Source organism: Pleurodeles waltl, chromosome 5, assembly GCF_031143425.1.
Source record: "Pleurodeles waltl isolate 20211129_DDA chromosome 5, aPleWal1.hap1.20221129, whole genome shotgun sequence".
NCBI classification, from domain to species: Eukaryota; Metazoa; Chordata; class Amphibia; order Caudata; family Salamandridae; genus Pleurodeles; species Pleurodeles waltl.
The window spans coordinates 198,014,023-198,041,995 of record NC_090444.1 but is presented as its reverse complement, the minus strand read 5'-3'; the positions used below and the strand labels follow the sequence as shown (position 1 = coordinate 198,041,995).

Sequence of the window (27,973 nt, the reverse complement as noted above, 5' to 3'; positions counted from 1 at the left end):
TGGTATCAAACTTCTCAGCACAATAAATGCACACTGATGCCAGTGTGGAATTTATTGTACAGTGCACCCAGAGGGCATCTTAGAGATGCCCCCTGAATACCAGTCCGACTCCTAGTGCTAGGCTGACCAGTTTCTGCCAGCGTGCCACAACCAGACGAGTTTCTGGCCACATGGGGAGAGTGCCTTTGTCACTCTTTGGCCAGGAGCAAAGCCTGTACTGGGTGGAGGTGCTTCTCACCTCCCCCTGCAGGAACTGTAACACCTGGCGGTGAGCCTCAAAGGCTCATGCCTTTTGTTACAGCACCCCAGGGCAACCCAGCTAGTGGAGATGCCCGCCCCTCCGGGCACTGCCCCCACTTTTGGCAGCAAGGCTGGAGGAGATAATGAGAAAAACAAGGAGGAGTCACCCACCAGTCAGGACAGCCCCTAACATGTCCTAAGCTGAGGTGACCCCTGCCTTTAGAAATCCTTAATCTTGAGATTGGAGGATTCCCCCAATAGGATTAGGGATGTGCCCCCCTCCCCTCAGGGAAGAGGCACAAAGAGGGTGTAGCCACCCTCCAGGACAGTAGCCTGAAAAACTAACCATTACTTACCTCCCCCAGGAACTGTTGATTTCTGCACTGTTTCCACTTCTAAAATAGCTTATTGCCATTTTAACTAAAACTGTGTTTGCTACTCCTCTAATTCAAAGTTCCTAACTTACCTGTGTGGCGTACCTTGCATTTTATGTATTTACTTCAAATCTTGAAACTTGTGGTTCTAAAATAAATTAAGAAAATATATTTTTCTATATAAAAACTATTGGCCTGGAGTTAAGTCTTTGAGTGTGTGTTCCTCATTTATTGCCTGTGTGTGTACAACAAATGCTTAACACTACCCTCTGATAAGCCTACTGCTCGACCACACTACCACAAAATAGAGCATTAGAATTATCTAATTTTCCCACTATCAACCTCTAAGGGGAACCCTTGGACTCTGTGCTCACTATCTCTCACTTTGAGATAGTATATACAGAGCCAACTTCCTACACAGTGGCCTTGAGGTGCCACGCCTGGTTACGTACATCTGGTTTCTCAGGGGATGTCCAGCAGACTTTTATGGACATGCCCTTTTATGGCTTCCGTCTTTTTGGAGACAAGGCAGACTCGGCGCAGGTGAGGTTCAAGGACTCCCGGGCTACGGCTCGGTTCCTCGGCCTTTGCACTGCGCCTCGTCCCCAACAGTCCGCCTTTCACTCCTTTCGTGGCCCAGATAGGGTTCCCTGACACGTCCCTTTCACAGCCACCGTGCCACCCACGCTGTTCAGCCGCTGCGTAGCCGGGGACGCCGAATCCCACATGGCCATGTGACAGTGAACCAGAGGTCTGCCCAGTCCACCCCTGCTGCTGCCTCCAAACACTCCTAGTCCGTCCCCTCATTCTGGTCCAGTTGGCACCAGGATTCGCCATCACCTGCCCCACTGCGAATCCATCACTATGGACAGGTGGGTTTTGCAGATCGTTCGAAAGGGCTACTCCCTACCCTTCGACTCTGCCCCACCAGCCATGCCCCCATCACACAGCCGTATACCAGAGGATCATTTAGCACTTCTCCGCCAGGAAGTCATTGCTCTCTTGTCCAAGGGAGTCATAGCCAGGATCCCTGCGCCAGAAGTAGGTCATGGTTGTTATTCCCACTACTTTCTGGTGCCCAAAAAGGACAAGGGCTTACGTCCTATTCTAGACCTTCGGCCCTCAATGTCTTTCTCAAGGAGGAGAAATTTTAAATACTCACCCTGGCTCAAGTCCAGTCTGCCTTGGACCCAGGAGACTGGATGGTAGCATTCGATTTGCAGGACGCTTATTTCCATATTCCGATCCTGCCTGCCCACAGACGTTCCCTACGATTCATGGTAGGTCACAAGCACTTTCAATTTACCACACTCCCCTTCAGCTTTACCAGTGCCCCTCGGGTGTTCACGAAAATGATGGCGGTGGTTGCAGCTCATCTGGGCAGGTTGGCGGTTTCAGTCTTCCCCGAGGACTGGCTGTTGAAGGCGGACTGGCCACAGAACGTTGTCTCCCATCTGTGGACTATGGAGAAACTCCTGCACACGCTGGAGTTCACTATAGACGTGCCGAAGTCACACCTGACTCCCTCTCAGACGCTCCCTTTCATCGAAGCTGTTCTGGACGCGGTGAAGTTTTGGGCCTATCCTTACGAAAAGCAAGTCCAGGATATTCAGGCTCTGATTCTGTTCTTTCAGCCTCTATCTTGGATATTGGTGAGACTGACTTTGAGGGTGCTCAATCAATCAGTCAATCAGGGAATTTGTAAAGCGCACTACTTACCCGTGAGAGTCTCAAGGCACTGAGGGGGGGAAAGGGGCGGCCACTGCTCGAACAGCCAAGTCTTGGGAAGTCTTCTGAAGGTAAGGAGGTCCTTGGTCTGACGCAGATGGGTAGGAAAAGTGTTCCACGTTTTGGTGGCAAGGTGTGAGAATGATCTGCCGCCGGTGATTGTTCTGCGGATGCGTGGGACGGTGGCGAGGGAAAGGTCAGCGGATCGAAGCTTCCGGGTCTGGGTGTAGAAGGAGAGCCGTCTGTTGAGGTATTCTCGTTCGGTGTTGTGCAGTGCCTTCTGAGCATGGGTGAGGAGCTTGAAGGTGATTCTCTTGTTGGCGGGGAGCCAATGCAGCTCTCTCAGGTGGGCTGTGATGTGGCAGTGGCGGGGGATGTCCAGGATGAGGCGTGCAGAGGCGTTCTGGATGCGTTGCAGCCTTTTCTGGAGTTTGGCCATGGTTCCTACGTAATGGGCATTGCCGTAGTCCAGTTTGCTGCTTATGAGGGCTTGGGTGACTGTTCTTCTGGTTTCAGTGGGGATTCATTTGTAGATCTTTCGAAGCATGCTGAGGGTGTTGAAGCAATGGGAGAAGATTGCGCTGACTTGCTGGGTCATAGATAGTGAGGAGTCCAGGACGAATCCCAGGTTGCATGCGTGGGCGGTGTCAGTGCGGTTCCCAGTGTGGCAGGCCACCAGGAGTCATCCCATGTGGAGGAGGTGGAGCCGAAGATGAGGACTTCAGTCTTGTCGGAATTCAGTTTAAGGCGGCTGTTCTTCCTCGCTGCTGGTGACACATACCAGATGGCTTATGCGGGCTCTGCAGTGGGACTTGAAGTTCCAGTGGGCGCAGCGTCAGGGAAATCTCTTTGACATGGTCCAGATCTTGGTGGGGAATGTGAAAGACCTGCAGTGGTGGCTTTGAAATCAGCATTGGGTCAACGGCAGATCCCTCTCCCTTCCCCAACCAGATCTATCCATAGTGAGGACGTGTCACTTCTGGGATGGGGCGGCCACATGGGAGATGCGGAGATCAGAGGTCTCTGGTCTCCGGCAGAGTCTAGGCTCCATATCAATCTGCTGGAGCTCCGGGCGATCAGGTTTGCATCAACAGCATTTCTTCCCTCTCTCAAAGGGAAAGTAGTGCAAGTGTTCACAGAAAACACTACCACCATGTGGTACTGCAACAAACAGGGTCCTGGACGTTTTGTCAGGAGGTGCTGCACCTCTGGACATGGCTGGCACATCAGGACATCACCCTGGTGGTTCACCATCTGGCGGGCTCTCTCAACGCCAGAGCAGACAAACTCAGCTGTCGATGCATAGCTGATTACGAATGGCGTCTCCATCCGGAGGTGCCGCAAGGTCTCTTTCAGCAGTGAGGAGAGCCTTGGTTAGATTTGTTCGCCTTCGCAGAGAATGCACAGTGTCAACTGTTTTGCGTGTTGGAGTTTCCAAGGCGGTACTCGTACAGAGACGCTTTTCGTCTAGAGCGGAGGTCCGGCCTCCTTTCCGCCTATACCACTTCTATCCAGAGTTCTCAAGAAGATCAAGAACGACTGGGCCCAAGTAATATTGGTGGCTCCGGACTGGGCTTGTTGGCTCCGGACTGGGCACGGAGAGTATGGTATCCAGAGCTATTGAGCATGGCCACTGATCCTCCACTCAGACTGCCCCTTCGGGAGGATCTTCTGCAGCAGCAGGGGACGGTTCTCTACCCGAACCAGTTCAATATCCACCTTCGTGCATGGAGATTGAGCGGCGGCAGTTGACAGATTTTGACCTTCCACCGGAAGTCTGTAATGTAATCTTGGCAGCCAGGCGTCCCTCCACCAAAATGGTATACGTCTGTCATTGGTATAAATTTGTGGCATGGTGTACCAACAAATCTGTTGAGCCCCTCTTTACTCTTCTTTCTGAGGTTCTTTTGTTTAGTCTTTCCATGGCCCAGCAAGGCTGTGGTTTGGGCACCCTTAAGTGCTATATTTATCGGCTATCTCAGCCTTTCTTAGTTGCCTGATGAGCCGTCACTCTTTAAATCTCCTATTGTTAGTCGATTCCTTAACGGCCTCACCCATTTGTTTCCTCCCACTTCATTTATCACGCCTCAGTGGGACCTCAATCTAGTCCTTACTTACTTAATGTGTTCTCCCTTTGAGCCGATGCGCAATTGTCTATTACGGCTCCTTACTTTCAAAATTGTTTTTATTGTTGCCATCACTTCTGTTCGCAGAGTGAGTGAGCTTTAGGCTGTATCTTCTAAGCCTCCATTATTGTCTGTGCACCCTGACAAAGTAGTGTTACGCACTAAGGCTTCCTTCCTTCCAAAGGTCATTACACCTTTTCATGTAGGCCAGTCCATCACTTTGCCTACACTTTACACACCTCCATATCCCTCTCCTGGGGAAGAGAGACTCCACAGCCTGAATCCAATGGAGCGTTGGCGATCTATCTCAATTGCAATAAAGATTTCCAGGTGGACAATCAACTCTTTGTTGGATATGTGGGTGCAAAGAAAGGGAAGGCAGTGCAAAAACGTACCATATCACAATTGGTACTTCTTTGCATCAAAATGTGCTACGCTTTGGCAAAGAAGCAACACCCTGAGGGCTTGCGCGCTCTTTCCACCAGAGCAACTGCTGCTTCCACTGCGTTAGTACTTGGAGTTCCTGTCTTGGATATCTGCCAGGCAGATATGTGGGTATCCTTGCACACGCTCACTAAACATTACTGCGTGGACAATCAGGTCCGTAGGGGCGGCTACTTTGGTCGTTAGGTCCTGCAGGACTTTCTAGTATGATCTTGGTTCGCAGCCCACCTTGAGGATGGCATTGCTTGGTTATCTATTCTAAGGTAAGGAATCTGCGATTCGAAGTCTCTATCAGATGTACAGGTTACTTACCTTCGGTAACGATATATCTGATAGAGACATTTTCTAGTCGCAGATTCCTTACCGCCCACCCATCCTCCCCGCTTGCGAACTGATTTCTAGGGACAAGGCCTCCCCATTCAGGGCCTTAGCCCTGGCGCACCAATTTCAGTGTTCCTCACGGCTCTGCGCTTTAGCATGGAAAGGCGGAAGAAGAAACTGATGTCACTGCGCTGAGGCAGTGTCTATGTACTACTCCAAACGTCATCACTGTGGCCATGACGCCAGCGACACAGCAGAGTCGACTGACGCCCAAGGGTAGTGCTCAAAGTAAAAATCTCCAGATCCAGTCTGATGCCTGGGGGAAAAATCTACGGTAAGGAATCTACAACTAGAAAATGTCTCTACCAGATATATTGTTACCGAAGGTAAGTAACCTGTACATTAACATCTTGTCCGACAAGATATACACTTTAAATAACATTGTATCCTCTGCAATAGACATAGTACAGAGTGACATTTCATCTTTAGACCACGGTCAGCTAAGGTCCATTATACAGTTAGGTTGGACACTAAAAACAATGAAGGCAGGTCGTGTTCCCTCACAACATGTTAGTGCAAGGGATATATTTTCAACATTTAATTTACCGCGACAACAACAAATAATGGCTAAGAAAGAAGCGACCTACGTCATGCTAAACATCGAGAAATTAGAAAAGTTGCCTTTTACTGTGGCTGAAATACCATCTGCTGAATGGCTCATACATGGGGTTTCAAATCTGCCTATTTCAGCACTTCACTTCACATCCTTTCTCAAACACATTCCAGTAGGCAGATATGAAAGGCTGGGAGATAGTTACATACACAAGGTTTGTAAACAGCTGTCCTTACACAGGACATGTAATGCCTCTGCAGCAAACTTGGCTTGTTATCTGAAGGGAGTTCCAGTTCCCGTGATTAGACCTGCATTCCAGGTGCTTTCAAATGGCAGCTATGTGCTCCTTAACAGTGAGAGCTGTTGTGGAATGGGAGCCGAAATAGTTTATGTCATTTTGGTTTCCCAAATTGTCACATGTTGCGAGAATGTCCTTTTCCCCCCTACACAACTAAGAGGAGTAGCAGACATTTGGCCTCACATTGCTGCTTCTGATGTGAATTTTAACAAGTTGAGCAAACTTTTGAGGCTTTATTATTTCAAAAACGTGGCGCTTACATCTGCACGTAAGACCTATGTGTGAGGTCATTGGCAGAGATTAGGTCTCTTTTAAGCTCAAATTTTCCGAGACACTTTGTTGAACTCGTGGGACGAATATTGAATGCGCTTAGCACTACTGGAATCGTGCATTTCTTTAAGGCTGTTGGTCCTGGTTTTGTTCACACCTTCTCTTCTATATTTGTCTTAATACCTTCATTCATACACTCACTATTTTCAAGTGTTTTCGGGGGATTTCCGATCACTTTGGCTTTAATAGTTGGCATTTTGCTGTTGCTACTTTGTCTGCGCAATGGCTGTCCCTTCACAGCAAGGAGGACTAAAATCGCCTCCACCAGCACAACCTTGTCGTGAACGCATGATGCAGTATTTTAGAGCACCACTCCTAGAGCAATTGAAGTGAGACTGGTCTCTGTCATTCAGACCGGTTTGGATTGTGTGCAGCCTGTGTTTCAATGCCATTGGTGCCCTTTCGAATGTGCACTGAAACTCTGTTTTTCTATGCAGCGCTTACTTTCATTGGACGCTGATCTGTTGATGTTCTCGATGAGGGCTCATTACCAGACATGCACGTTGAGGGTGCGTTTGCTACGGGAAGCCGTCTATGAGTTGCTTTTTGACAATATGACTCTTAACTCTACATTGGGCACAACACAAAATGGTGCTGCCTCTGCTGGAGGTCAGGCTTTGGAACCCGAGTGCTCTGTGGTTTTCCTTGGCAACGATTTGGATACTTTACCACCTGCCGAAGTGGAACATTTTCTGGCGTCAATTGTACCTGAGATAATTGGCGACTTTCAAAATGACATTGAACTTTGAATTTGCTTTTATTGGTGCTACTACTAAAGTTTTAAATGGTCCTTTTTCTTTTCCATGCTCTAGTGTCTTTTAACTTGTCATTAGTGCCATTTATGATTATATGCCCTTATACATAGATTTTATTAGTTTTTTTTTGTTAATAGGCTTTTTAAACCATCTTTGATCCGGCAAGAAGAGGGTGTTGAATAGCATTTTTTAGCCATATTTTAGACACATTATTTTAGCAAACTAGGCCTGCCATTGTGCACTTTAGCCCAGCTAAATTTTATTCAGCATCACTTTATTTTTCTAGCAGTAGCCACATTTGCAGTGTTGTTTTATTTCTCTTTAATTGTTCTAGGAAAGCATTACGTTCTCAGTAGGACATTCATTTCACTTTGTGCTGTCTTCAAGGCTGCAGTCAGATAGGGTTACTGGCAAAAGTGTTACGCTGTGTCTCCAACATTTACGGAAACACGCACATTTCTATGTGGGGACACTTTCTTAGAATGTTAACTGTTTTATTATAAAAACACTCCTTTGTCCCATAAATGTTATTCCAGCCAGATGACCATGACTGCATGCTGATTGCCTAACTACAGCTGCTTGCTTAGACTGCTGAACCCCTGGCCTACATGGGGATGGGGTCTCTCTAGACTATAGGCTTCCTTACTCAGGTATGAGGGATGATGTCTTCACAGGGGGGAAATCTGAAGGGTGGATTAGGTTTATTATTCTATGCTCTAACATAGTTTAGGTAGGAGAACTATATTTCACTCCTAGTGACAGAATGGTGGAACAGTTTTGTGTTTCCCTCTCCTCGTCACAATTTTGCTTTTATTGTGTTTTATCATCCTAGTTATTGCAGTACACACTATTTGACCTAAGATGCAGTTACTTAAATAAATCAGTGTTAAACTTGATTTTGCCTCTGTCTGTCTTTGCCTGTGTGAGATTAATGCACTGAGAGAAAGGGATGAGATCTGATCGTCCACGATTCCCCTGAGGAGTCTTTCTTGTTATGCCCCCAGTTGCCACAGTCATCCCTGCTCTTGCTAATTAGCTCTGCTAATTACCCAGAAAACCCAGATTAGGCCGACAGGTGTCACATGGTGTGCAATTGTACTTAGTACTTCGCAATTCATGCAATCCTACCTCCTAAATCCAGTAGCCTCATTAAGATAATGAGAACCTACGTGACAAGACCAAAAAAGAGGTTACAGTTCCACAGACTGTCCAAGATGACCCAGAGGCCAGCACGTCATAAGGCCTCAGAGATGGTGTGCATGAACAAATTCACCAAGACTGTCAAATGGAGTTGGAGAGAACTTTAGTTCTGTGAATAGTTACAATGCTACTGCCTTCCTGATAACACCACCTCCATTCAGTACCACCAAAAAGCAAAATATAGGCAATGGATGGACCGCTTGGATAGAGACATTTGATGATTTCGTTGATGTGCTAGAAAAAAAACATATAACAAAAAGATCAAGTACCTAAAGAATCTTGATGGCGACTGTGTAAAATGAGTTATAAAGAAAATGCTGCAAGCTAATGAATCTCTGTTCTGTCAAATGAAAGAAGCATTGAATCTCAAATTAAATCCAATGCCGAATGTAGATTACGAAAGATATATTTTCAGTCAAAAACGCCAAAGAGTTGGTGAAACTATAGATGACTTTGTTGAGAGACTCAATACTCTCATCAACCACTGTAGATTCAATTAATTTAATGATAAAGAAGCAGTACGTCTCAGAGTTTTTAATGGATGCCTGCCAGATTTATTCAGATGACGAATGCTGAGAGAAACTCGTAGTCTGGAGGGAGTTATCTTGGCTGCCAGAGCTGGAGTGTGTGCTGATCGACAAGTTGCTGACATGTATGCCGAAGGTGCCTAAAGTGATTCCATGAAAAGCAAGCAGAAACACAAAGTAGAAGGACACAAGGTGATCTCTCAGTAGAAAAAACAAGTTGTGTTTCAGGTGTGGATTGTCCTTTCCACACAAAGATGAATGTCCACCATTGGACCAATATGCAGAGGAGAACCATTTTGTAACGGTTTGCAAGGCGAAGGAAAAAGTAAGTGCGTCACGGCAAAACAACAAAATGGTCAACTGAACGTTCCTGAACCGACATTCGTTGCACCGCCACAAGGCCAAGTGACAAAGTCAACTGAGACAAATCAACACCCAATGAAGTTGATTGCTATCTAAATCATCATCAAAACGTTTGTCAGTATCAAGTGAAGAAGATGGTTGTGCAATGTTGATGTTTACTTCAGGGAAATGCGCACATGTTGGACTGGCCGCATGTAAAGAAAAATACTAGTCAAAGAATAGTCGCCATGAAACAGCTCCAAAGTTATTCAAACATTGTCTGAATATTAAACTGAAAATAAACGATTGGTCTATAACTTTTGTCATTAACAGTGGTGGGTCGATAAATATTATGCACGAGGAGAAATATAACGAAATATCCTCATTGCCACAACTGGCAGCATCAAAAACTAAAGTGTAAGTTTGGGCTGCAACAGAGGGGAGATGTAGTTTTGTATGAGTAGGAAGGATGGTACCCTTTTGGCTCCTGAAGGTCTCCATAGAGCTGTGACATAAGAGTCAGAACATGTTGAAGTGAATGCAGAATTAAAATATTATGTTTGCAGATTAATAAAGACGTGTAATACATAACTCCATGTTTGGCATAGTTATTGGCAGGTACCCAGGCTAGGGAAGATGCTACACAACCTTGTTAGCTATTAGAATGTAATTATCCTATGGTTGGCCTGTAAAATATTTCTTCTATCATAGTAAACCCAGAGGTCAGTTTGGTCAGTGTCTGATATATCAGTTCTAGTTGTCATGACAATTTTAGTTTATATTTAAGTAGCAGAGTGGCATCTGTAGGCCCAAGGTGGTCTGAATATAATCCTACTGTAAAGTAGAATGGGTCATATTAAAATAAGCAAATAAAGGCATGGATTATTATTCTGCGTTCTTATATAAGAACAGGTTGCCCCTCTAAGGTAACTAATGCATCTGTTTTGTTGTCGTTGGTGTATTAGGGATTCTTGTGGATCCACGCAAGGTGTTGATAGTGGCCGGCCATCACAACTGGATTGTTGCTGCTTATGCCCATTTTGTCGTGTGCTACAGGTACACATCACTTTGAAACTTCATGTTATATTTGCCTTTGTCTTGTTTCCTTTTCCAATTATTTTATAAAATATGGGATCCTCCAATCCCTGTAGAAAATAAAATCTCTAATTTCCATTTTGCTGGTGATTCTAATGTCTCTAGGTTACTGTACTGAAGAAATGATGTAGCTGCTCAGTTGTAGTAACTTATTACGGTTGAACTATGCGTGCTGCCTTCTTCATCCATACTCTATATGGTCATGGTTTTATTTGGTGATGTGCAATATCCGTATAAGGTATGGTGTGGATGCTTTATCCCATATGAAATATGCTTCAATCAACAACTCTTGCTTTCTCTTGTAGACCCAGACAATCTGTTTTTTCTTGCACTCCAAAAAAATTTACTGAGTCTTCAAGCTTTACTCAATACAGACACCTATTCAATGCCACTTACAATGTTGTATATTCATAATGAAACAATTAATCAAATTCACAATGTCAAATTATTAATTAAATAAAACTGTAATGCAGCATGGAATTATGCTAAACAAATAGCTTCATGTACACAACAATGTGCTTTTGAGCAACCAGTCTTGGTCTATATAACTTGTTTAATAACATTTTGTTTATAGTAATATATTTTTTGTTCGAACACCAGGCAGAGCAGTGGTTCCCAACCTGTGGTCTGGGGACCCCTGGGGGTCCGCAGAGCCCCCTCAGGGGGTCCGTGACTGCTTAGAAAATTAAATAATATTAACAGATTAGGTCCACAGCTTTTAGTAATGCCTCAGTGTTGGGTCCCTGGATTCCAATAATGATTCAGTGGTTGTCCCCAGGTTCCAGTAATGATAAAATGGGGGTCCACAGAAGTCAAAAGGTTGAAAACCACTGGGCTAGAGTACAAACAAATAACCTTATATTGTACACATTCTTGTTGTTTAGGTCTCAAAAAATGCTTTGGATGTGTCAACAACCATTAGAATAATTATTTAATTGAATTAGTCAATCAATTCAATTTAAATTCTTTATTTGTCACAAGTACTGATACCATAAAAGATTATAAAATATATCGCCAATAAAAACAATAAAAATTAAAAACAAATAGTCCCTAAATACTACAATAGATTGCTTTTCCTAAGATGTATAGCTCCCCAAATTATCAAGTGCACCACTAAGACATACCAGCGGATACCGAAGTGCAAATACATGGTGTGCAGCGGTTTTAAAATCCCTGATAAGTCGCAAAACAATATAAAGTGCTGCATGCTTTGTATGGATACACCAGCAGAGGGACAGGGGGTCATACTTGAAAGACATTTCTTCATATCAGGAAAGTCAACCAAGTGATGAACAATGCCCAACCGCAGTCCGGTTAAGACAAAACAGTGCTGGCTATTGGTTACCCAGGTAAGATATCATTGGCAACCGTCTGGCAAATTACTTAAATGTCATAACTGTTTGCTTCCCAGATTCTTCTTCATTCTTTGCTCCAATCTATAGTTCATAAAAGAGGTATTAATTACACTCTTCTCAACAGAAAGGCAACTTTTGGGGTCACTCTAATCTATAATCCCCATTTTTTAAAAGGAGAACAAATCTAACCCAAAATGTTATTGGCCTATTTCCTGCCTCGATTCTTCAGCTAAATTGATGGGACAGGTCCTCCTAAAAAGACTGGAGAATTGGGCTGAAAAGAGCAATATGTAAACTGTGAACTACTTATAGGAAGTACACTAAAGCTGAAGCTGGGTCTCTCTATACATGTTTTGTCGAAGTAAGCAGCACCTTTGATCTGGTGAACCATTCAATACTCTGGTCTACTCTGATTTCCCTGGATGCTAGAGGAATATTACTAGCTTCCTTGCAGGCTAAAATGGAAACCTACAGACTGTGGCGGGGTATGACCCCATTGGGGAATGTTCTCCCCTTTTTAAGATCAAGAGGTGTATTATACAGGGGTATGCACTGGTGCCATTCTTGTTTACTCTCTGTAATGATGAGTGGATGACACCCTACAGGCTTAGCAGGCTGATGCACATATTGTTGATAGCCGCTCAGTGCATTGTATGCCTACGACTTCGTCCTATTATCCAGGACACCGATCGGCCTACAGATATTAACGGACACCTTTGGGTCTTGCATGGCATCTAGGAGAATGAAAATAAATAAAGAAAAAACATATCAATGGTGTGTGGGGAAAAAAGGTGAACACATGCAGAACCTTCTCAATTGAAGGTTCTCTGATTGCTAGTGTAAATTCCTTCTGCTATTTAGGGATTTGATTTCTAACACTAGATCATGGGAACAACAATACTCAGCTAAAATTGAGTTGAATATGTGAGGGAGTATTCAGGTTCTCCTATAAAATTGTTAGTCGGACAGTTAAGGAGATGATTGAAATATACAAAGTGAGAGGTGTATCAACTGCTGCCTATGGGAGAGGACTATGGGGATTATATACCCAGTAAATCCCTTCAGATAGTGGAGACTTGTTTTCTCAAACATCTGTTGTGTGCATCTAGATCTGCATCATCCTTTAGAACTCATAAGGAAATTGTTCAGCACTGTTTGGAGGACATTTTAGCTTTAAAACCTTTACTGATATGGCAGTCTATTTCGTAAATCAAAAACCGAAACAAGTTTTGCAAAGTCTATTATTCTAGACTGCCTTGCTTTAGGTCATGCTTTTAAGATTCCCTGAACAAAGATTTCAATTAGTCTTAATGGGTATTTTCGTCTAGGACCATCTTTATTAAATGGAACTATATCGAGAAAACATGACTTTCCAAAATGAATAAAAGTTCATCCAACTTCCTGAAGGTTTTGTGCCAGTTTATTAAGTGAGGAGGGGGCAATTGAAACAGGTGGGGGAGATGGTTCCAGAACATTAACTTCCCATGTCAATTATTCTATCGATTACACCTAATTTGACAAGCTGAATTTTGCTCACAAAGCAAACTTTTCACTATTTTCTGTAAATCTGTTCAGCTGTTTTTGAGAAATGTAAATGGTTGTCATAAAGGGATTAAAAAGTTAGGTATAGCTAGACTGTTAGTGGCCAGATTCGCTTTGACAGGCCACTTTAAAGGAGACTAATCAAAACTGATTGGGTGGTCACAACCTAAACAATATTTTGTGGCAGCTTTAACCGCACTCAGGGACATGGTACCTCCAGTTAGGGCTGCCAGAGATAGGAATGCCTATGATTTTTTACCATTAATAACTTTGTACCCATGTAACAAATTCTCTACAAAATCTTACACACCTATTTCTTTTTCTACATTGGCGGGTGAAGCAAAGTTTTGCAGTGATTAGTGAAAGTTGAAAGGTGGGGGTCCCAAAACAACTTTTGGCACCTCTACATATTCCATACACTTTGTACTTGCATTTAGTGACTACACACCCAGTCGGATTTGCCTAAAACATGTTAGGATTGTAGATTATGGTGTGTAGATTATTCTTTTGGGGACCACAGGTAAGTAGGGCAAGTATTTTATAAATAATAAGGCGTTCAAGCTTAGTGATATCTGGTAGTTTTGTAAAATGTTGTGGTAATTCACAAAACTGCTGCCGTGCATAGCAATGACAGACATTATGTGATTGATTAATGATTGCCTTTACAAAAATTAAAGGCAGCCATGTTATTTTCAGTACGCTTTGTCCGTGTCCTGCGTTCCACCCTTGATGTAGGTAACTATTATGTTTTATATTGTTCCCTACCTATGACCACTTTATTAAAGTCATAATAGGTAATAATTAAAAATATACCATTCTACACAATATTGTAGTGTACTACACTGTATTTAAAAAAAAATTAATATTTAATTCTTTAAAAACCAAAACTATGAAGTACCACAGTAATACCTAAAATTACTGAGCTGTTTACAAATTTTAAAAATAAAAAAAAGCATGGTTCTACATACATGGTTCTAAAAATGTATAGAAAAATATAAATACATTTCTCTACCTATTACCACTTGATATAAGTGGTAATAGTTAGGGAACAACAATAAAACCTACTACTTACCTATATCTAAGGTCCTAGTCTAGAATGCAGCGAAAGGCAGAACACAACAAAAGTGTCCTGAAAACCGCATGGCTGTCTTTTCCATTCTGTAAAGACAGCCATTAGCCAAACAGATACAGCCTTCTCATCGGCATGTATTGTGGTATACTGCAACACAATATATAACTTAAGTATTTTAACCCTTATAACTTTAACACTTCTTCCTCGTTATCTAAATTCATGCCGCATTACATCTACATCCGTTCACTCACTTTCATGCTACCTCTGTTTCAATGATCACATTCCACTGTGCGCCACTCCACTCTATGCCACGCCACTTTGTGCCACTCCACATGTATGCAACTCCCCTCTAGGACACTACACTCTACGCTACTCTGCTGCGTGCCACTTCACTGTACACCATGCCACTATATGCAGCTCCACTATGTATTAATCCACTGTGCACAATTACACTTTACACCACTGTACCCTAACCCACTCCACTGTACCCTGCTCCACATATGGCACTCCACTCTACTGTACTCCACTACACTCAACCTTATTCCACTGTACACCACTCCACTGTAGGCTACTCCGCTGTATGCCACTACTCTCTACGCTATTCCACTCTATGCCACTGCAGTGTAAACTGTTCCACTGTACACCTCTCCACTCTACACAACTTCACCCTACACCACTGCTGCCTATGCCATTTACTGTACGCCATTCCACTGTATAGCAAACCACTCTTTTCCAGTCCACTCTACACCACTCTAAGCTGCTGCACTGTTCACCACTCCACTGTACGCTATTCCATTGTATACCACTCCACTCTGCCAATCCACTGTACGCCAATCCACTTTATGCTGTTTCACCATATGCAACTCCACTGTCTGCTACTCCACTCTACGCCAGTGGTTCCCAACCTGTGGTCCAGGGACAGCTGGGAGTCCAGGAAGCCTCCTCAGTGGTTCCACAACTGCTTATAAAATTAAATATTGTTAATAGATTAATAAAGTGCATGTAAATAAAGTGGCTAAATGTACAAATGAAAATGTTACAACGTACTGTAAATGTCAAGGAATTTGAAATTGGAGAGTGAAAATGAAATAAGTATCCTCAGATTGATTCGTGGGAGCAATGCAGGTACATCAAACAGAAAATAGTATGGGCAATGTGTGACCAATTGAATTTAGAAAAGCCCGAACCTTCCTATTCAAACTAATGTTTTTATTTTTTTAATCTATATTTTTGCTGATTAAACAAAATGTGTTCTCATTTGTGTATGTGTTTGCTGAATGCTTCTTTCTGTGTTTTTTTGTGTATTGTTTTGTTTTTCAAATCGACAATGTTTAGGCCGGGGTACCCGCTTCCAGTAATAAGTCAGTGGTGGGGGTGGGGGTTAGTGGGGGGGGGGCTGTCCCTGGGTTCCAGTAATGATTCAGTGGGAGTCCCCAGCTTCAGTAATGATAAAGTGGGAGTCCATAGAAGTAAAAAGTTTGGGAACTGCTGTTCTATGTTTTTCCACTCTATGCTACTCCACTGTATGCCACTGTACTATATAGTATTCCATTGTACACAACTCCACTCTACACCACTCCTCTCTGCTGTTCCACTGTACCCCACTACACCTCACTCCACTCTACAACTGTCCACTCTACACCACTCCACTCTATGATGCTGACCAGTACACTCCACTCTGTTATTCCTCTATACGCTGCTCCACTCTATGCCAATCCACTGTACGCCAACCTACTGTACACTATTCCACTGAACGCCAATCCACTCCATGCTGTTCCACTGTATGCATGTGTACGCACTCCACCCTACGCTATTCTATACTATGTTCCAGTATATGCAACTGTACTTACGGTATTCCACTGTACACAACTCCACTTTACACCACTCCTCTCTACGCTACCCACTATACCGTATCGCACTGCACTCCACTCTACAACAGTCCACTCTACACCACCCCACTATGTGTGGCTGCATAGTACACTCCACTCTAAGTTACTCCTCTGTACGCTGTACTCTGTATGCTGTTCCACTCTATGCCAATCCACTGTAGACCAACCCACTATACATTAATCCACTATACTTCAATCCACTCCATGGTGTTCCACTGTATAGAACTCTGCGATATGCTACTGCACTCTATGCGGTTCCACACTATGCTACTCCACTATACGCCATTGTATTATACAATAACCCATTGTATGTGACTCCACTCTACGCTGTTCCACTGGATGCCACTACATTGTAAGTCACACCACTCTGTAGTTCCATCTGCACCACTTCACTCTACGCTGCTGCACTATACACCACTCCACTGTACATATTTGACTCTACTCTGCTCCAGTCTATGCTATTCCACTGTATGCAAGTCCAGTGTACCCCAAACCACTCTACGCTGTTCCACTCTGTGCCACTCCACATTACACCACTCTGTAATATGCTATTCCGTCTATGTCACTGTACTCCACTTCACTCTACGCTGTTCCACTCTATGCCACTCAAATCTGTCCCACTCCAACATATGCTACTCCACTTTGTTATTCCACAGTTTGCCAATCCACTCTATTCTACTATATGCAGCTCGACTGTATACCACTCCACTCTATGCTATTCAACTCTATGCCACTCCACTATACTCTACTTTACTATACACTATCCCACTGTACGTGACTCCACTCCACTCCACTCCTCTCTACGCTATTACACTATAGGCCACTACACTGTACCCCACACCACTCTACACTGTGTACTGTACTCCACTTTATGCACTGTACTCCACTCAACTTTATGCTATTCCACTCTACTCTGCTCCAGTCCATGTTATTCCAGTGTACACAACTCCACTGTACGCCATTCCACTGTGCTCTGTTTCCCTCTTTGCCAGTCCACTATAAGCCACTATACTATATGTTAGTCCACTGTACGCCACTCCACTCTACACCACTCTACCCTACCCACATTTCACTCCAATCTACACCATTCTAGTCTATGCCACTCAACTCCACATCACTCCAATCTAGGCCACTCCACTGTATACCACTCCACTGTACGCTATCCTACTGTATGGAACTCCACTCTGCCACGCCATCCTAGTCCACTCTACTCCACTGTACGTCACTCCACGATACGCTATTCCACTCTACGCATTCCACTCTATGCCACTCCAGTTTATGCTATTTCATAGCATGCCACTACACTCTACCTCACTCCACTCTACACAGCTCCACTCTACACCACTCCGTTCTACCCTTCTGCAATGTACACCACTCCACTGTGCACCGTTTCACTGTATGCCTCTCCAATCTATGCTACTCGCCAGTTCACCAGTCCGCTGTTCATTATTCATTCCACTGTACATCAATCCACTCTATGCTATTCCACTGTATGGCACTTCATTCTATGCTGTTCCACTGTATGCCATACCATTATATGCCACTGTACTCTATATTATTTCACAGTACATGACTCCAGGCTACACCAGTCCTCCCTGGCTCTGCCTACTATATGCCACTACATTGTACCTCACTCCACTCTACACCATTCCACTCTACACCCCTCCACACTTCTGTACTGTACACCAACACTATACGTTATTCCACTCTACTCCAGTCTATGCTAATCCACTGTACTCAACTCCACTGTACATAAGTCCACTATACACTGTTCCACTCTGTGCCACTTCACTCTACACCACTCTCCTATATGCTATTCCACTCTATGCCTCACTAGGCCACTCTATTCTACCCCGCTCCACTCTACGCCACTGCACTCTGATATTCCACTCTGCCACTCAACTTTATGTCACTCTACTGCATGCTACTCCACTCTACACTATTCCACTGTACACCAATCCACCATATGTGATTCCACTGTATGCAACTCCAGTGTATGCCACTGTACTATACACTATTCCACTTTATGCGTCTCTATTCTACACCCCTTCTTTCTACGCTATTCCACTATACGCCACTACACTGTACCTCACACCACTCTACACCAGTCCACTCACGCCACTGCAATGTAGCTCACTCCACTGTATGCTTTTCCCTCTGTTCCAGTCTATGCGATTCCACTGTACTCAGCTCCCAATGTAGACCAATCCACTCTGTTCTAATCTATGCCACTCCACTCTGCACCACTCCACTATACATAAATCTACTATATGCTATTCCTCTGTATCTCACTCCACTCTGTTCCACTCTATGCCACTCCACTGTATGCTGCTCCACTCTATGCTATCCTGCTGTATGCAACTTCACTCTCCCGCACCACCTATGCTATTCGACTCTACTCCACTGTATGCCACACCATGATATGCTATTCCACTCTACACCACTCCACTCTTTGCAACTCCACTCTACGCCACTCCACTGAATGCCATTCCTCTCAAAGCAGCTCCACTCTACGCTGTTCCATTGTGTGCCACCACACTCTACCTCACTCCACTGTACACGTCTCTACTCTACGTCACTCTACTCGTTGCCACTCTACTGTACGCTGTTCTACTGTACTCCACTCTACAATACTCCAATGTATGCTATTACACTCTACACCACTCCACTGTTCACCAGGGAATTGTTCTGTTTCTTTTTTAAACATTAACTTATCTTATTAGCATAACTTCTTATAACACCACTTTAAGCTATGTCTATTTTAGTGAGAGTATGTGTGTGTGTAAGAGTGTGTTCACTGAAAAAAACAAAGGTTAAACTTACGTTTTAGTTAGGTGAATATGTCAGTGACAACATTAACATTTTGAAATAAAAAACCCTGAAAATTCACCAGTTATAGTTATCAAAGCTAACTATAACTTGCGTTCTTGCATGCACTGCTTATGACCTCACATATTAAGTCACTCATTACATGTTCTATGACATTATTTGCCATCATTGATGACATCTCAAATTATATAATTGTTTGACATCACTGATTACATCATTGAAGACATCATACAAAATTAGGTACAAAAGTAATAGCTACCCACCAGTACGTAAACTATTAAAGAAACTAACACACTCATTGGATGATGTCAGCAGTGATGTAATCAGTGATATCAATTGAGTTGTCATCAGTGATGTAAAAAGTGACACTGTACGCCACTTCACTCCACTGTACACAACTACACTCTGTGCCACTCAACTCAATGCTGTTCGACTCTGCTACGCCACTCTACCCTCCTCTACTGTGAGCCACTCCACTGTATGCTATTGCACTGTACTCTACTCCGCTGTCCCTCACTCCACTCTACGTTATTCCAGACTATACCACTCCACACCAGTCCACTCAATGCTTTTTCAGTGTATGTCACTCCACTCTATGCAACTCCACTCTACATTATTCCACTGTAGTATACTCTTCTGTGTGCAACTCCTCTGTATATCACTTAACTCTGCTCCACTCCACTCTGTGCCACTCCGCTGTACTCTAGTCCACATTACTCTCCTCTACTCCAGTGCACTCTACACTGTTTCACTGTATGCAACTCCACTCTGTGCCACTCCATTCTATTCCTATGCCACTCCATCCTATGCCACTCCAACGTACACTACTCCCCTTTATGCCAATCCACACTACGCTATTACACTGTGTGCAACTCCACTCTACCCCACTCTGCTATATGCCATTGAAGTCCACTCCGCTCTACGACCCTCTACTCCTCTCTGTGCCCTTCTACTCTATCAAACTTTACTCCACTCTATGGTATTCCAGAGTACTCCAGTCTGTCGCTGTACAACACTGTAACCCCGCTCTGTGGGACTCTACCAGACTCTACTCCACTCCACACAACTCCTTCTATGGAACTCCATCACAATTTACTCCACTTTATTTTACTCTATAATACACTACTCCCCTCTGCGCCATTCCATGCAGTGTGTATGTCACTCAAGTATACAACACTATGCCACTCGACTGTACCCCACTGTACCACATTTTACTCTTCTCTACTTCACTCCGCAACACTGTACTCCAATCTATGCCACTCCACTCTGACAGTTTCCCACACTCTACAACATGTCATACCACTCCACTGTGCATGATACCACTGAACACTACTCTTCTCTACGCCAGGCACCCTGTTCCACTGTATGCATCTCCACTCTGTGCAGTCGACTCTGCTTTCCCACTGTATGCTACTCCACTCTATGTAACTCCGCTGTACACTATTCAATTCTACTCCAATCCACTCTACGCAGTTACCCTGTGTGCAACTCCCAATCCACTGTATGCCTCTCCACCGTACGCTAAACCACTGTACTCCACTCCACACAATGCTGTCCACTGTATACCACTCCACTGTATGCCACTTCATTGTACGCTACTCCACTCTGTGCTATTCCATTCTATGCTACTCCACTGTATGCCACCCTACTCCATGCCATTCCTCTATGTACAGCTCCACTCTATGATATTCCACTGCACCATTCCAGTGTACGGCACTCCACTCTACACTGTTCCATTGGATGCCATTTCACTATATACCACTCCACAGTATGCCATGACACTCCACATCATGACACTGTCCGCCACAGTACTCAGACACTACACTCTACGCAACACCAGTCTAGCCCCTCAAGCCTACTCCACTCTACAAACCTGCTTTAGTTAAAAAAAAAAAAAACGTCTATGAGGGATGGCACCCAGGGCCTAACAAGGCTCAGTGGAGGGGAACCACCCGGTTCCCCTACCTCTTAATTAAAAAGATGGCCCTCAGGGATGGGGTTTCTAGGACCACACAGTTCCCCTCCCCTTTAATTAAAAAAACGACCCTCAGGGATGGGGGTCACCATAGACTAATGAGGCTGGGGGAGGGGGCCACGTGGTTTCCCTGTCCTTTCATAAAAAGAAAATGCTGATGGATGGGGACCCCTTGGACCAAATGAGGGTCAGGGAGGGAGCTTTCATCAAAAAGATGACCATGGAGGATGGGGTCCCCGATGACAAAGAAGGTTCGGGGAAGAAGGCTTTGCCACCCCTCCCGTTTAATTAAAAAAAGGCTCTCGGTGCCTGGGGGTGGGATACTGAGGGCCTAATAAGGCTTGGGATATAGCCACGGAGCCCCCTCCCTTATAAAAAAATATATATAATAATAAGCTCCTGGGGGATGATGTCCTCAGGGCCTAATAAGGCTCAGGGAGGTGGGAGGGCACATGCCCCCCTCTCCTTTATTTTCAGTTTTGGCTGTGGGGGATGCAGTCCCTAGGGCCGAACAAATCTTGTGGACTTGCCCTTGCCTTTATTTTTACTAGTGGCCCTGGGGGATGGGGTCTTAAGGGCCTAAAAAGGCTCAGGGAGAGGAGTCGTGCGGCCCCCCTCCCCTTTTTTTTCTAGTGGGCCTGGGGGGTGGGGTCCTTAGGGCCTAAGAAGGTTTGGGGGGCACATGGCCCTCCCTTCCCTTTTGATTTAAAAATATAGCCCAGGGCCTAACAAGGCATAGAAAAGGGGGCCATACTGCCCCCCTTCCCTTTAATTGTAGAAGTGGTCCTGGAGGATGGAGTCCCCAAGGCCTAACAAGGCTCAGGAGGTGGGACTGCGCACCCCCCTTTCCCGGTCCCCCTCTCCTTTTTTTTAAGATGTGGCCCTGGGGGATGGGGTTCCCAGGACTTACCTAGGTTGAGATAGGGGCCATGCAGCCTCCCTCCCCTTTAATTTAATTCCCTGTAAAAGCCAAAGTTTAAAGGGACATTATTTATAGATGTTGAAATAAGTTAAAAGCTAATGTTTACAAATGTGCCCCCACCATGCACTACATATGACTTCCCAAATTATAACACTGACATGTTAAATGATATAATTGATGGCCTCTTAATTTTTAGTTTTGACCTTATGTCAACTCCTAACTACAGCATCGTTTTAAGCTCTGTTCAGCATCATTACATAATTTTATATATAATCATTACATAGCCCTAATAATTTCACCAGTGATCTACATATTTATAGTTGGTCTGAGAGGAACACCATAAGAGTTAACTTAAATCCAGTATAAGTGTATTCTGTAAAGGTTTTCCAAAATTTGTAATTCCAATCAAGAGCTCAGTGTGTATGGAAGCATTTATTCTCCAGTTTTGAATCATTCATATATTCACATGGTTTTGTCATAAGCTTGATTTCAGACTTGAGGTCCTCTCCAAAACAGATTAAAATTACATTTTTACATTAACGCTCTTCTGTTGTAGATACTGCAACTCCACCGCTTCCCACCAATTTAATCTGATTATTTAATGTGGATTTCTAAGACATTGCAAGCCTTTACAGTTGAAGTAATTAAACTTTATATTGCATTGTGCCACCAATGTAATATAACATTTGAAATCTTTATATATTTCTGCATTTAGAATATTGCATTTTATCACAAATGCACTTAGGATATTACTTATAGCAGTTTGGTAATTTATAAAGAGCATAGACGTTTCATTATACTTTCTATTGTTTTAAAGTCTAAAGTTGACAAAGAGGCTGGATTTCTTTTTTCTACAGAATTAAAGAATCATCGGGCTGGCAGCAGATATTTTCAAGTCCCTACCTTGACTGGACAATTGAACGTGTTGCCCTGAATGCAAAAGTAGTTGGTGGTCCACATGGAGACAAGGACAAGATGGTTGCTGTGGCATCAGAAAGCAGCATCATTCTGTGGAGTATTCAAGACGGTGGAAGTGGTAGTGAAATCGGTGCGTATCAATGTGGTTCATATTTTTTCAATTAAAATAAATGAAACCTTATTTTTTTTCCAGCTTATACACCTTTATTACAACGTCCATAGAATGTTAGTAGACTCCGATTCAGCATCCATATTACAGTAAGATACACTTTCATTGAGTCAGAAATGCATTACTAAGCAGAATACCAAATAAGAAAACTATTCTTTAAAGAGTTCATATAGAGATAAGTGGTCAATAACAAACATAACTTGAGACAGAATAAGATGAGGTTAACAATCATTACAGTTTTCCAACATTACAGCTGTAAAACTGTTGCATTTATGAGGGTTCTCGAGAGTATTTTAAAAAACGTTTTTACTGGCATTATGACTCTGACCACTGCCATTTACTCTCAATGCATGTGCTGTATCCCTATAATGTGAGATCAGCTTGGCTACCCTCATCAGCCTATTTAACTGCAGGGCTGCTGTAAGCTGGTGCAGAAATTCTGCATCAGGGGCGTAAACGTTCAATGTTAGCTTCGCTGCAGAGTACCTTTACTCCACCCATATGTGTGACTGGAAAAACATGGTTCTAACTTAACCATTGTGACCTGGTTGGTTGCAGTTTAAACCATTAGGGTAACACATATTTAAAAATGCTGTAACAATTTAACAAGTAGGGAAGCCTAAATGTGTTTTCTAAGTCACCATAGGAATATCTTGTAACCCACAGGGCTGGTAGTTAAATGTGTAATGTGGGGCATGCCAAATATTAAGAAAAATATATCCCTTACCTGACAGCGTTTCAGCTTTGATGAGGTGTTAGAAATACCTCTAACGGTGAAGCAAAAAGGCTGCTTCTGAAATTATCTTGAAATCAGCCAAGAAAAAATATCCTACAGTAAGAAATGATACCAAAATGTAATGGGTGGTCATTTTGGGAGTTCCATGACTCACTGCTGGACTATCATCGCGGGTTATGTTCCCTCTTTTTAAGTTATTGCTCTGCTGTTTCATGAAACTTTGTATTTTTGAAACTATTTGTATAATTGTGTGGACTCAAGGATTTGGACTCTGCGGCTTTTACAGGACTACAAGCCCCACACTGCCTTGAGGGATCGAGCTACATAGCTCAGTGAGATCTCACTGGGGCGTGAGAATTTGGAGCTGCTACAAGACTACGATCCCAAGACTGCCCCGAGTACCTTGGAGGAGGGGCCTGTTGTTTTGCCGCTACTTATCACACAGATAGATCCCACTGTGCAGGACTCGAAAATCTGTCCCCTGGGCTGGTGCAGGACTATGCGCCCTACACCGCTCTAAGCATTCTAGAGGAGGGAGCTGCTGTTTTTGCACTCCATAGTGTGCTATGAGATCCTGCTGTGTTGAACACAAGAATCTGGACTCCGGGGCTGGTGCAGGTCTGAGAAAAAAACTGCCCTGAGCACTGTGGGAGAGGGGCCTATTGCTTTGGCGCTACATAGCGCGCAGTGAGATCCCACTGTGCTTTACGCTCCTGGGATGTAACCAGGCCAAGATGGGCCCATCGGAGCCCAGAAGAGACTAAGCTAGGACACCCTCTTGGCTCCTGCAGTTGAGTAGTAAAGTTTATTATTTTTTATAGGCATCATAATGGGCAAAAAAAAGTGTGTATCTGTCTCAGTTGCCAATGACTGCTTAGCTACAAACTCTATTGCTAATTATTTGAGCAATGCAATGGGGGTTTTAAACAAAGAAATCGTTAATGTGGAGGATAGATTGGGGCCACCAAGCGGGCTAAAAATGAGGCTCTTAACGTTGATGGATTGCTTACTGCTCCAAGGCCTTATCTGTCTCTAACAATTCTGTAAGCCTTAATTGTAAACCCATGTATATTCCATGATATACTGAGTGTTGAAGTTGCCTTTCCCTTGCCTCCATTCGTTCTCCTCACCGCTTGCAGAAAAAAAAAAAATCTGTCCGCCTTCCACCCAACAGAGTCACTTTGGCTTTCATTGAGAAGGCTTTGTATAATTGTAATTTCAATAGCGGGGGCTATTGGTGGGTTGGCTGGGCGGAAGCAGCTGCTTGCTCTCAAACAATTCATGTCAAAGAAGAAAAGAGAGTGTAGTAGAATTTGGGTAGAGAATTTCATTGTGAATATTTGTTTTTACCATCCAAACAGGTGTATGGTTCCTACTTTCCTCCTGGTTAGTATGGGGAATCACTTAAACTTTTGGTTGTTAAATATGTTTTATGTTTGCAGATGTCTGTCCTGTGCCTGGTTCTGACACGGCAATGTGAGTTCTCTGGAAGGATAGATCAATGTGATGGTCTGTCAGCCTGGCCCATGCAGTTAGAAAAGCTGCACGGGGGTGATTTAAGGGTTTTACTGAATTTACCCCTATCATCAGTGGCCATCACAAGCATGGAGGGTGCACCGCTTTCCAGTTTTATTTTATTCACTGCTCTCCAGAGACAGTTTTCTAACTGCAGCACAAAAAATGTGGGGCCACATTTACAGCAGTAGTGGCACAGGGCAGCGCAGCAGGTGACCGCGTTGTGCTGTCCTGCGCCACAGTGAAGGGCAAAAATGCACTGTATTTACGAGATGTGGTGGACTTCTGTCACTTTCCCCTGTGGTTTCGCACCTGTGGCTGCCTAGCGTCAATGTAGGAACCCTTGCGGGTGGAGGGGAGGAGAGTACGGACTACAGTTATTTTTGCTCTTAATTCAGTTGTGGGCTGCTTTAGTCTTTGTCAGGTTTCATTTCACAAGTTTGTTTTTGGTTTGTTTTGATTGTTTAGATGTGGACTTAGCTTGCCAGCGTCCGTGAACTTGAGTGTGAAGTTGGTGATCCAGTGGCAGGTACATAGTATTGGAATGGGTCATAGCATAATTCTAGTGCTCTCAGTCTCATCCTTTTCCAGTTCGGTTTGTGAGTCTCTCTAATTCTGTGTAGTGGGTGACTGCACTCCTCCTCTGGACAGTAATGACTTCACTGTAAGTGTTTTCTGTAAGCTTTCACTGGACAAGAGTCTTCTATGAGGTGTTATCCATAAGGTGCTGTGTTTGCTGGCTTGTGGCCCCTTTGCATGGTTTGAAATTTCATTCAACTGGGAGTTTTATATCAGTTTTAATTTATTTCCTGCAATTTCTTCAGCACCTGCACTTGTTGCATCATGAAGAGGCCATTACTCATTGGCCAATATATATGGTGTAAATAGTAAAACGGACATTGTCTGGAGAATATGTTTCGGTAAAATTGGTTCCATGTGTACCTCAAGGACAATTTGTTGTGTGACCTGGAGATGGACTACACATTAACACAACACAATGGACGTCCGTCTGTAAATAATTTACAAGAGATGTGCCACCATAAATTTGTTTTAAATTGAATATTGACAAACAATGTATTATGAGAAGTCTACATTTTGGTTTAGAATTTCTACAATATGCCAATTTTTTTACCTACATCCAATGGATGGGCCGCATGTTAGGGTGCAACATGGTGTAGTACGGCATAAGTAGGAATCATGTTACCAAATAATACTGTTTGTCCAATAAAATTATATTATTGTTGGCAGAGTACAACATGAATCTTTCCCAACAGAGAATTTGTATTGCCATGTTATGTTTTGTCCAAGTTATGTTAGGTTTGTACTGGCTCCCCCTTGTGTTTCCTCTGTCTGGTTCTGTCCTATTCCCACCAACGTGTTACAGTAGGTTGTTGTCTAGTACAATAGATATTATCTTATTAAATGATAATTTACAAATTAATGCTTTTGATTTTTATATATGTCCAAATTGTATTAGCAATCATAAATCTTTGTGTTAAGCTAAAATCGATTTGCTGGGTGGATAAACATCTGTTGAGATAGAGGACATCGATGTAGTTAGAAATAATGGTCCTACGATTAGAAGGCGCAATATGAATAATGATGTATTATTAGTGAATCTTATTGATCAGAATTACCATGAGTTCTTTGTGTGTCTCATGAAAGGGGCGGAGGCGGAAGACATCAGGAGTGCTTTTCATGTTATTGTTGGGTCTGTCAGGAGTTTGCTGATAGGCGACAAACTACTGCTGAAGGAAAACCACCCTGAATTGTTAGATCAGGTCTGCACCTAAGAGAAAATATTTGTATAGGTTACCTTTGTTTAGTCACTTAGAGATTATGACAAAGTGTGCCAATGTAGACGTAGTTGTAAAATTGCAATAGAAACCTGGAGATCCAATTTTGGGTAGGAAGCTTGAGTCTCTCTGTTAGCTGCTAGCAGTGATAAAGGTACTTGTGTCTTGTAGAAGGAGATTAATATGTAAGGAGACTTCAGCTCCAGCTATTGAGACTGTTAGCGCGTCAGTCCTTAATAAGTAAACTTACAAGGGGACGCGTATAGGTCGGTTAACCTTTTGACTCGTTTAAGATGTTCTTACCATAGCTCCAGTATAGAAACAATAATCAATACACAATAATCAATAATCAGTCCGTTCAATAATCAATGGAGTCAGTAATTGTCACGCACTATGACTTTTCAGCCATGAATAACCACACCTTAGTAAAAGTTTAGTAATTTTATTTCCCTTCTATTAACAGTACTAAAGTCATGTAGTTTAATCTCAAGATCAAATGAAACACATATAGAAACAATACTGGTTGTCCACAGCCACGAAAGAAATGCAATCTAATTAAAGCTTGAATCGCTACACATTTTAAGGCGACGGTGCAAATCAATAGCAAAGTCAGCTGCAATAGGGTTATATAGTACGTAGGATTCAGCAAGATAGCTCGTCAAATATTTGCCCCTGCAAATTGTCAGTCGTCATGTACATAACCTCAACTAACCCAGATTAGCATCAGCATGTTGGGCTTCGTGCAAAACAATTTAGAACATGAATTTAGAAAACATCTAAACTAAGGAAAACTAATTAAGACAGTGCAGTTGGTACCTAGAAAGAAAAGACACAAAGATGCATTTCAGTCATATTGTCATAT

The 27,973-nt window shown here is 43.3% G+C and overlaps 1 protein-coding gene across 1 annotated transcript in view; it reads left to right on the top strand.

The window, feature by feature from the left end:
- Positions 1–27,973, top strand: part of KCTD3 (potassium channel tetramerization domain containing 3) — a 290,532-nt gene that overhangs the window by 149,038 nt on the left and 113,521 nt on the right. The window contains exons 8-9 of the mRNA XM_069233892.1: positions 10,264–10,354; positions 22,835–23,025. Of these exons, the coding sequence (XP_069089993.1) occupies positions 10,264–10,354; positions 22,835–23,025 (282 nt within the window). The remainder of the gene's footprint in view (positions 1–10,263; positions 10,355–22,834; positions 23,026–27,973) is intronic.